The sequence below is a fragment of the Bufo gargarizans genome, chromosome 1 (assembly GCF_014858855.1).
Source record: "Bufo gargarizans isolate SCDJY-AF-19 chromosome 1, ASM1485885v1, whole genome shotgun sequence".
NCBI lineage: Eukaryota > Metazoa > Chordata > Amphibia > Anura > Bufonidae > Bufo > Bufo gargarizans.
This window is the reverse complement of record NC_058080.1, coordinates 85,464,090-85,476,288: the sequence shown is the minus strand read 5'-3', so window position 1 is coordinate 85,476,288 and position 12,199 is coordinate 85,464,090. Positions and strand designations below refer to the sequence as shown.

The 12,199-nt window shown below is 38.0% G+C and overlaps 1 protein-coding gene across 1 annotated transcript in view; it reads right to left on the bottom strand.

The window, feature by feature from the left end:
- Positions 1-12,199, bottom strand: part of ARAP2 (ArfGAP with RhoGAP domain, ankyrin repeat and PH domain 2) — a 449,134-nt gene that overhangs the window by 234,793 nt on the left and 202,142 nt on the right. Inside the window, 3 exon segments of the mRNA XM_044276099.1 lie at positions 344-518; positions 6,070-6,252; positions 6,462-6,547. Coding sequence (XP_044132034.1) covers positions 344-518; positions 6,070-6,252; positions 6,462-6,547 — 444 coding nt within the window.

The following is a 12,199-nucleotide window of genomic DNA, read 5'->3' as shown; positions in this document are numbered from 1 at the left end:
AGTTTGCAGATCGCCAAAAACGGCACGGTCGTGTGCATGAGGCCTTGAAAGCAGAAAAATGTAAATTAAAAATTTTTTTTTAGTATTTTTTATATATAAAGGTTACACATAGACCTACATTTATTACTAACATGATGTACAGTGTATCTTGAGATAACAATCTCAATCTCAGAATCAATTGAATAAGTAAAATCATTTCAATAAAGTTATTACCACATAAAGTGACAGATCAGCAGAATTTTGCTCAGTCCTTAAGGTGAAACTTTCCTTAAGCGGTTAAGTTGGTGTAAAATTATCAACAAAAATTTCTGGTGTTGTAATCCGTCATCCGGTAAAACTATACCTGAGAACTTGTTCTGATGTAGAAATTCCATCTGTAAGCGCTGGCCAGCCATTTTAGCTAGAAGGTATGGAGTGCTATTAATTGGATCTCCAGTTGTGCACATGACATCAGCTCCACTAAACACTAACATCATGGTTTCCAATACATCTGATTGAGTCACTGCAGTACACAAAGCCTGCAAATTTTAGAAAATACAGTCATTTACATTAAATCATACAATATTCTACAATATGATTATTCTAAGTACAATGAGAAACAGTTATCTATCTAAATCACTTTATAAAGTGCACATTTTTAAAAACTACCAACAGCAAGCGTAATTCATTATATCATAACTGTGTGAAGTTGTCATTTTGTAATACAAAAATAGCCCAAAGAGGACATTATCATTCATTTTGTATTTATAACTGAGAATCAGTAATCTGCCTAACTTTCAAGATCAGTGGTGGCAAAATATTTAAAAAATTATAGCTGGTAGATGTCAGAAGGAGGATCAATAAACCTTGATAATGGTTTACCAGGTTGCCTCATTTGCTAAAAGTTGTTGCTTTAGAGGGTAGAGTCCTGACCAAGTTTTCAGCCCCAATAGAAGAGGGGATGATCCCGACTGAGCCCCCTCTTGCCCTGGGTCCCATAGCAGTCGCATGGTCTTCCGCTATGTTAGTTACGCCCCTGCAAGCAAGCATACAGCTTGTCATTATGCCCAAGGACCCAGTTTCCTCTGTCTCTGTCCCCCACTGAAGTGATTGGTCATCATAGTCGGTGTAGTCATCAGCAGCAGCAGCCGCTCTTCCTCTAGGACCTACTCCTCCTCCTCCTCCTCTTCCAGTGGTAGCTCTTCATCCTCCTCCTCCATGGGATGTTCTTGGTGTAGATCTGCAATAGCTACAGGGTGGACAGCAAGATGCATAGTTGTTCTTCTTCCACCACCCCTTATAGTTTCAGCATGAATGTCTGCTCTAAGACATATCAGACGGAGGAGATAATTGATTTCTCTTCGAAGGGGCAGCGTACATGACAGGTGTCTCTGATAAGCTGCTACTGCCTTACCTCAAAACAACACAAGTTCCCAGCTGACATGGTCTGTTTAAAAAATAAATAATGGCTTGTACAGACACTCTAGTATATATGAGGGTCAATTCTGAATCTAAATGGCAGACCTTCTGTCATGGCAAGTCGAAGGGGGTGTTCCTTGCCACTTAAGAATGGCTGAAACGTGGGGACAGCTTCTGCAAACCTGTGAGCTTTTTCAATCACATGTGTCCAAATGCAGTATAGCTACAATGTTCCTGCCATTGTTGTTGACCACCTTGCCAGTTTTAATTGTCGGGGACAGAGTGAGATGTTTGCTTGATGCACTTTAGCAAGTGATTGGCTGTGTGGTTACTCTATCCCAGACGATCAGCTTAAACATATGGCAATGCTTTACTTTACACATATCATAGGAAGGACAAATGGGAGTGACTCTCTGTCCTGATGCTGTTGGTGATGGGAGTTTGTCCATGGAGAAGGATGTTGATGAGATGGGTAAGCACCTGGTGTGGGAACCAGACCAACAGAAAAATAACATGGAGGCTTTTTTGGAGAAATAATGACAGCTAGATATCTACCATAAAGGCTAAGCACATATAATTAGCTCCCTAAAGGCAGTAGAATCCACTAAGTAGCATGGCAATGACTATATTACCAGCAACCAGGTGTGAGTTAAGCTTGTGTAACAGTGAATTACATGTAGAGTTGTTTCCTGGCCACACATTCTGTTATTAATGGCTGGTGATAGATCAGAGTAGGAGGAGCAGTCTAAGAAGGAGAAGCAGTAGATGATGATGACAATGACAAGGACCCTGTACTGCATGTGGTTGTCTGCAAAAAAGGAGACCAGGAGAAGGAGGACACTCTTGTTGCATTAGCTATCAGCCACTTCTATTTTCCCACAGTAACTGGTGATGCTACTTCATGTGGTTCAATAGAGCCATGTTGCCTATATTTGTGTTTGAATGCCCATGGCTTAACACCCAGATCTGGCTTCCAGGCCCTGTCCAACACACAACCATTGTTCCCATCCTCATCCTCCATGCCACTTTCATCAGACTTTGATATGTCATTGTGGCCCCCCTCCTGATTCCCTGTTCTATATTTGACCTGAGGGCCACTTTCACTATCACTGACCCTACTGCCACCACTGTGGCTACACATGTCCCTACTACCGCCACAGCTATATATGGGGTCCCCCACCTCTCCATGAACCTTCTCCTCATGGTAGTCCAAACCCTGACTGTTTTCACAGAACTCACCCACGGGAAAACTCTTGTGAGTATCTTCCATAGTGCATGGTGGGGTTTTCTTGCATCTTTTTTAAGAAAGAAGAAAGTGCCCCACTAGGAGGGGTCAGTTAAGACAGAGAGGATGCAACTAAAAGGCTTCTCACAAGTTGCAAGGAGGAGAAGCAGGAGGAATGCTGTGATCCCTGGCTCCTGGTGTCAGGCATATCATCCTGCTGTGACTGAAAGGAGAAGTGAGCCATCTAGTTTGCAATATTTTAGAATCAATAAAAATCTTGCAACTTTCGGAAGACAGGTAGTTGAGATGGCCTTGCGGTTCGCCCGGAGGTCGCTTCACAGCGAACTTTGCTCGTTCACGAACTTTGGCGAATATATGGCGATGTCCGCCGGCGCCATATTATTTTACATTGTGAAGAACTTTGACCCATGACACATCCATTAGGTGGTACAGGACAGCCAATTAAGACGTTTCAGCACATGGACATACCCTCTACCTTATAAATAAACCCGATCTGGCCGCCATTTTATATTCAGTCTTTTACCAGTGTAGGGAGAGGTTGCTGTGTGGAGCAGGGACAGACTGTTAGGGACACCAAATGCTAGCTAATAGGGCCAGAAAAGTCCTTTTAAGGACTGGTATAGGTGTGCTATCGATAGGTGTAACTTACAGAGGGGTGTGATATACTTATAATATACTTTCTAACATAGAAAGTATATTATAGTGCATCTGTATTGTACAGCAGTTGTGTGCGTTTCTGCTGTAATACTGCGGGGCAAACGCTCTTGGAACAAATAATTTCTACTGGTGTGATATACCATTTCCCCCACCAAAAAGTGATTGAGGCAGGGGTGTTATATACCAATAATATACTTTCTATATAGTGCATTTGGGTAGTGCAGCATTTGTGTGCAGTTTTGCTGCTGTAAAATTGATATCCAATGACCGTATAATCTACTGTACTTCCAGCCACATACTTACTTGTTTTTTTCTGTACGATGAATGAATAATTGGGGCCTCAGAAAAATTCAACACTAGTGATGACCACGTGTTATCGAATTACAACTATTATCATTAGGGGTTTTTTCAAGAGGGGGAATTTTCGTCAGCCATGTTGTTAATCCAATTTAATATTTTTAGTTCTTTTAAACATATGCATTTGACCTGTATTTGTACTGGCCTGCAGTAAAATTGATATCCATTGACCGTGTAATATACCTCTGGCCACATAATTACTTGATCTTTTCTGTCCGGTGAATGCCTAATGTTTGGGACCTGTAGTCCAGTGGCCTACAGTAAAATTATTATCCATTGACCGCATAATGTACCTCAAACCACATAATCAGAATTTCTTTTATGTCAGGTGAATGACAAATTTTTAAGGCCCATACTTCCGTGGCCTAAAATAAAAATTTTATAGGCTCCGACAGGGCACATTTCAGAGAATTTCCCTTTAAGACACATTAAAATGTCCCCTGATTAAGATACATATTTGTTGTTGGAATTTTTGTCAGTGATCCCCCACTTTCACTGTCCCTGTTGTGGGACTATTTGTGCACTTCTACTAAGCAATTGATTGCTGCAAATATGAGCTGAAGGTTTTTCAGGTTTGCCTGCAATTAAAGTGAATGGGGCCTGCCGCGAACCTGCGGTTCGCTAATATTTGATCGCGTTTGCGAACCGTCCCAGCCGATGTTCGTCCATCACTATCAGGGAGTACTGTGAGAACTACTACTTAAAAGTTTGATTATTAAACACTACTAGCAAGTCTTTACTGTAATTTAAAGGCAGAAATGTAATTAAATATCCCTCCCCTTCTACAGACACACTGCATGCTGGCATTGCCAATGTTTGAAGTGAAATGTCTTTAAACTATGTTTTAATATTACTGCTTCAACAATGAAATTTCCGTAGTAATTATTTTAAACATATGCATCCAATAACACTGATATAACGCTACAGTGTTTGTGGTGAAAGCTCTTTGGACTATGCATTTCATATTACTGGTTCAAATAGGAAGTTTTTGTACTAAAATTTCTATCAAACATAGGGTCTGATGCAGTAATGCTTCCGCTAACACAGATGTAACAATGGAGCATTTTCAAGCCCTCCCCCCAATTCCTCCCAGTTTCATTTGACCCTCCATCTTCTTACTCCCTTGTGGTTTTCCCCGCTAATGTTAACAGTAAAATGTCCCTTAGAGGCATTTTTACGTGGTTCATCTGAAACGAATAGAAACAGCTTCAGACTTGTGAATTTGGTGGACAAATTTTGTGAAATTTGTAACAAATCTGATTTGTTTAGAATCGATTCACTTATCCAGGCCTTTCTTGAATGCATTCAGTAAAATATCAATCACAACCTCCAGTAAAAGAGAGTCCCATAGTCTCAATTCTCTTAAAGTTAAAAATTGCCATTTATGCTAATAAACTTTTGGCATGGCTACAGACTTAGGTGGAAAAAAATAATAATAACACTATTTAGGTCTCTATACTGTACATTCATATGTGTGTACATTATATCTCCCCAAAGCTATATTTTTCCCTGAGCAAATAAACCAAAGTATGACAACCTGTCTTGTGTTTGAAAGCCCTTTTTACGGACAGACTGATAGAAAATTAAACTAATAAGATTAAAAATATAAAATGGTAATAACCAGATATGAGAGAATTGATTCTTTACAAATTTGTTTCTTAAAGTTTCTAATTTCGGTGAATCCAAAACTTTTGTGAATCATTCAGCACAAATTGTTCAAAAAGGCGGCCACCATTTTACAGATCAGAAGACAGAGAAGAATCTGCAACCAAAGGAACAATTTTTGCACTGTTCTTACTTTAAAACAAAAAATCTGACAATGCAGTGCCTTATTAAACAGGCTGTTTGTTACTACGGGCTACCATCTGTTTTACCATAGCCATCTATTTTGCTGATTCGTTGACATTACTAATGCTGACTTGGTATTACAGATCTTGAAAGGAGTTAATACAGTCCTAGGACACCTCAGAGTGTTGTTTTCAGGGCAATTAGAAAACACCTATTTGGAATAAAAAATTCAGAACAAATTGAATTTGCTATCCAATTTGGACCCCTAATGAATTTTGGGAAATTCACTGCATCGAGTCCTGATGCACCCCCTAGTAACAGTAGTTATGCTAATATATTTTTATTGATTTTCTTCTGTAAAATAGTAAAACTAAAGCCAGCTATTGCAGGAGCAAAATTGATACTAAATGGACACATGACTGTAAACTTACCCGTCATGTAAAGGTTATGTATACAGGCAGGCAGGCAGACAGAGAAAATGTAAGCATCGAATGCTCAGAAAAAGTTTATATGCTGCCTCTCCACTCTCCTCTCTAAGAAATGCCAATCAGCAAGACCGGATGCACTTTCAATATTAAATCAGCAGTGAAAAATAACATATACACTTTGTGATACTTACACACCTCATTTAGATGCTGAGAAGTCAGGCTAGGAGAAAGTATCTTTTTAAATCTTCCTTCTTTGTATTTTTGTACGACAAATAATCTTCTCTGATTAATAGTGGAGGTCACACAAAGCATGTTTTCAGGCAAAAGATTTGCTTCCCAGAAGCTATTAACTTTTTCATTTCCCAGAACAATGAAGAGCTACCGAAAGAAAACACGAACAAACCCAAACATAATGAAATCATTTATTATATGTGTTGCTGGTTTCAAGTCTTAGCACTTCTACAGAACTATGCTTGATAAAGCTTAGACTGAGACTTCTGATCAGGAGCCCTTCTAAGTTATAGAATAGTAATCTTCCATATTGACTTTAATGACAACAAATATAAAGTATTATTATTGTACTGTACCTCCACAAGTTCATTGCTCCAAGTGGCTGAGTCTAGTTTTAAGTTATGCACGTTTGACATTTTGCTTCCCAGTGTCTTATGTTGACCTTTAAAAGTAACACACACAAAAAAAAGATGAATTTAGTGTTGTATTAAGAGACTCTTCAAAATTTGCATATTGAAATGCATTGTTTGTGCTGAATAAATCTGTATTTCCGCTATTTCAACAATTTAAGGTTTTTGTAACTGGCGTAAAAATTTAACAAAAAAATATTTAAAATAAAAGTCAACAGGATTAAAGTTTTTGTCCAGTTGCAAATTTTCTTAAATTGGTTTCAAAGTGAGCATACTGCGATTTAGGGTAAGTGCCCTGCAATATAATCATACCTACGGGTGATGGAGCCCATCAGGTCCCCGCGATTCTGTGGTGGGGACCCGATGGGTAACAAGGCAGCCCGATGCCATGCAGGGGCTGCCCAATTCCTTGCATGGCATCAGGACCTGCTTTCCATGGGTGCCCAGGAGATCCAGCCTCAAGCTGGGTCTCCTAGGCAACCTGTTAGTGTATTACTCTGTGTAATACACTAACAGGCAATGCATTAAAATACAGAAATAAATGTAAAAAAAAAAAAAAAAAAAATTTTTAATCAAAAAAAGTTTCAAATAAAAAAAAAACGCCCCTTTTACTCTGATTTTATAAATAGAAAAACCACACATATTAGGTATCACCGCATCCGTAATGACCAGCTCTATAAATATATCACATCATCCACACCGTCTGATAAACAACATAAACAAAATTTAATAAAAACTGTCACCTTACATTACAAAAAGTGCAACACCAAGTGATCAAAAAGGCGTATGTCCCCCAAAATGATACCAATAAAACCATCACCTAATCCTGCAAAAAATGAGCCCCTACATAAGAACAAAAAAAAACTACACTAAAACATAATTTTTTTGTTTCAAATATACGATTATTGTGAAATAAATAAAAAAAAGTATTCATATTAGGTATCACCACATCCGTAACAACCAGCTCTATAAAAATATCACATGACCTAACCTCTCAGGTAAACAAGGTAAAAAATAAAAATAAAAAAAACTGTATCATAAAAGGAATTTTTGTCACCTTACATCACAAAATTGCAACACCAAATGATCAAAAAGCACTTCACTCTCTCATTTTTTTGGATCATTCCCCAAAACACGCCAGACTACAAACGTGTAGCAACATCACTAAATATGCTTTGGACATATGGAAAGATTCCAAATGGACACAGCATCTACTGTCTAATTACCTCACCCTAATGCAGGTTCGGGATGTACTTTGCCACTCCTCGACCCAGTTTTGGGAAACTGTATCGGACAGAGCCAAAGCTATTACCACTCCGGTTTTGGCGTTATGCCCAGATAATGATGTCCCAACTTTTGAAGATCTGGGAAACCACCCGACAGTAGCGTGCCTATCGGACTTCCAAAAAGCACATTTTCTTCACTCTATGAGGTCCCATCTTAAAACCTTAAGTGCCCCTTTAGAAAACTCCCTTTTTGAAAAAATGGCTCTGCAATTAAAAAACTCAAAGGGTAAGATATCTAAATTGTATAGCCTGCTAATGGCCCTATCCCACCCAGACAAGTTTCCTTTCATATCTAAGTGGGAGAGTGAGTTAAGTATTCATTTTTCAGCAAAAGAATTGCATTGTGTATTAATGGCTCCTCATGGAGTGTCCAGGTGTGTCAAACTACAAGAGAATAGCTATAAGGTACTCACTCAATGGTACTATACGCCACAAAGAATTAACCGCATGTTCCCTGAATGCAGCCCAAACTGCTGGAGATGTGAACAGGATATAGGCAATCATAGCCATTTATGGTGGAAGTGTGCAAAGATTACTCCCTATTGGCAGAAAATATGTAGAGATATGTAAGATACCATTTCCGGTCTCTCCGAAAGTTTGCCTCTTTGGGGTGTTCGGGGATCTCAGGTGCCCTAGAGACACGCGAAAGTTGAGCCAAATTTTACTGGCGGCTTCCAGATTACTCATTGCAGTTTACTGGAAAAAGACGGAGATTCCCCCATTAAAACAATGGATCACTAGATGTGACCAATTGTACCGCCTGGAGCAGATAGCTCACTGGGAGGCCCGAACACCACACAGATTTAAAGCGATATGGAAACCTTGGAAAGACTATAGAGGTTTTTCGATCTGACTTGTACAGCTGTAGGGTTCTCGCAAACATCAACGGTAGCACAACAACAAGTATTTGGTAATAGTCCATCCATGTGGCAACATGGGGAATTTTCTCTCCCCCCCCCCCCTCCCGACCCTTTCCTCCCCTCAGACCTTCCTATGTTCTTGTCTCCCCCTTATTGTTTGTTATTATGTGATTTGCACTTTATCATACGACTGTACTATCTCAGATGCATTCTTGTATTTGCGCCTATGAAGGCAAACAAAGATTGTACGTCCTGCTGTTGTAAAACCAATAAAAACAATTTTAAAACAAATGATCAAAAAGGCATATTCCCCCAAAATAGTACCCATAAAGCTGTAAAACTTATCCCACAAAAAAAGAGACCCTACCTAAGACAATTGGTCAAAATTTTTTAAATCCATGGAGACACTAAAACATCATTTTTTTGTTTCAAAAATGCTATTATTGTGTAAAACTTAAATAAATAAGAAAAAGTATACATATTAGGTATTGCCACGTCCATAGCGATCTGCTCTATAAAAATATTACATGACCCTCAGGTGAACGCTGAACAAAAAGAAAAACAGTGCCAAAATTAAAATTTTTTGGGTCACCTTGCCCCATAAAGTGTAATAATGAATGATCAAAAAATCATATGTACCCAAAAATAGTACCAATAAAAACGTCAACTCTTCCTGTAAAAAACAACCCCTACACAAGACGATTGGCAGAAGAATAAAAAATAGGGCGTTCAGAAAATAGAGACACAAAATTATTATGTAAAAGTGAAACAAAGAAAATAGACACATTTAATATCATTGCATCCGTACGTCTGTAAGAACCTGCTCTATAAAAATAGCACATGATCTACCATGTCAGATGACATCTACAAAAAATAAAAACAGTGTCAAAAAAGCCATTTTTTTGTTACCTTGCCTTAATATAAAACTTAATATAGAGCAATAAAAAATCATATGTACATCAAAATAGTAGCAATAAAACTGGCACCTTATCCGGTAGTTTCCAAAATGGGGTCACTTTTTGGAAGTTTCTACTGTAAGGGTGCATCAGGGGGGCTTAAAATGGGACATGGCATCTAAAAACCAGTCTAGCAAAATCTGACTTCCAAAAACCATATGGCATTCCTTTCCTTATGCGCCCTGCCGTGTGCCCTCACATCAGTTTATGACCATATGTGGGGTGTTTCTGTAAACCGAAGAATCAGGGTAATAAATGTTGAGTTTTGTTTGGCTGTTAACCCTCGATGTGTTAAAGAAAAAAATTGATAAAAATGGAAAATCTGCCAAAAAAGTGAAATTTTGAAATTTCATCTCCATTTTCCTTTAATTCTTGTGAAAAACCTAAAAGGTTAACATAGTTTGTAAAATCAGTTTTGAGTAGCTTGAGGGTGTAGTTTCTGCTATAGGGTCATTTATGGGTGTTTTCCACTATGTAAGCCCCACAAAGTGACTTCAGACCTGAACTGGCAATTTTCTTAAAAATTTTCAGAATTGCTTCTAAAATTCTAAGCCTTCTAACGTCCTAAAAAAAATAATGGCATTTACAAAAAGATGCCAATATAAAGTAGACATATGGGGAATGTTAAGTAATAAATATTTTACAAGGTATCACATTATTATTATTTTTTTGGTAAATTTGAGATTTTTTTCTTAAATAATAATCTCAGAATGGCCTGGAGAAATAAAAGTGTTCCAAAGTTATTACCACATAAAGTGACACATGTCAGATTTGTAAAAAATGCCTTGGGCAGGAAAGTGAAAACTGGCCTGGGGTAGAAAGGTTTAAGTCAATAATTAGTCTTTTTTCTGTCAATGAACAAAAAATAAATAAATAAAAAAGGGGGTGAATACATCCGCACGTGCCAATTTTCTGCTTTCTATTCCTAAACAATAGTTTTATTTATATATTTTTCTCATTTCACTTCACCAACTTAGACTATTGTGTTCTGATCCATCACATAAAATTCAGATCAACAAAACATTGAATTTAAGGCTGTAATGTAACAAAACAAAGTCAAGGGGGGTGAATACGTTTACAGGCCACCGTGTATATCTATCTAATATATATATATATATATATATATATTGCTTTGCCAGTAATGGCACCCAGTGTCTTCCTTCTTGTTTAATTGACAGAAGCAAGATGCACCAAACACCAAATAAAGCAGTGATGCCCACAGTGCATCGAAAACTTCATATGCATAGAAATAATAAGAAACATTTCTCAGTATTAAAGAACCAGTTTTCACAAGAAAGGTATGTCGGTATACTGACTTTGAAATTGATTTTGGAGGTGACTGACTCTCTTTAATTAGGGTCGTAAAGCCTAAAAATAAATATAAAAAAAAAGGAAAACTTATCTCACCAATCCCCCTATTCTCCTGTTTTAACCACTTAAGGACCACAGGTTTATACCCCCCTAGTGACCAGGCCCTTTTTTACAAATCGGCACTCCACAACTTTAGCGGTTTATTGCTCGGTCATGCAACTTACCACCCAAATTAATTTTACCTCCTTTTCTTCTCACTAATAGAGCTTTCATTTGGTGGTATTTCATTGCTGCTGACATTTTAACTTTTTTTGTTATTAATCGAAATTTAACGATTTTTTGCAAAAAAATGACATTTTTCACTTTCAGTTGTAAAATTTTGCAAAAAAAAACGACATCCATATATAAATTTTTCGCTAAATTTATTGTTCTACATGTCTTTGATTAAAAAAAATGTTTGGGTAAAAAAAAAATGGCTTGGGTAAACGTTATAGCGTTTACAAACTATGGTACAAAAATTTGAATTTCCGCTTTTTGAAGCAGCTCTGACTTTCTGAGCACCTGTCATGTTTCCTGAGGTTCTACAATGCCCAGACAGTACAAACACCCCACAAATGACCCCATTTCGGAAAGTAGACACCCTAAGGTATTCGCTGATGGGCATAGTGAGTTCATAGAACTTTTTATTTTTTGTCACAAGTTAGCGGAAAATGATGATTTATTATTATTATTATTTTTTTCTTACAAAGTCTCATATTCCACTAACTTGTGACAAAAAATAAAAACTTCCATGAACTCACTATGCCCATCACAAAATACCTTGGGGTGTCTTCTTTCCAAAATGGGGTCACTTGTGGGGTAGTTATACTGCCCTGGCATTCTAGGGGCCCTAATGTGTGGTAAGTAGTTTGAAATCAAAATGTGTAAAAAAGGACCTGTGAAATCTGAAAGGTGCTCTTTGGAATGTGTGCCCCTTTGCCCACCTAGGCGGCAAAAAAGTGACACACATCTGGTATCGCCGTACTCAAGAGAAGTTGGGGAATGTGTTTTGGGGTGTCATTTTACATATACCCATGCTGGGTGAGAGAAATATCTTGGCAAAAGACAACTTTTCCCATTTTTTTTATACACAGTTGGCATTTGACCAAGATATTTATATCACCCAGCATGGGTATATGTAAAATGACACCCCAAAACACATTGCCCAACTTCTCCTGAGTACGGCGATACCAGATGTGTGACACTTTTTTGCAGCCTGGGTGGGCAAAGGG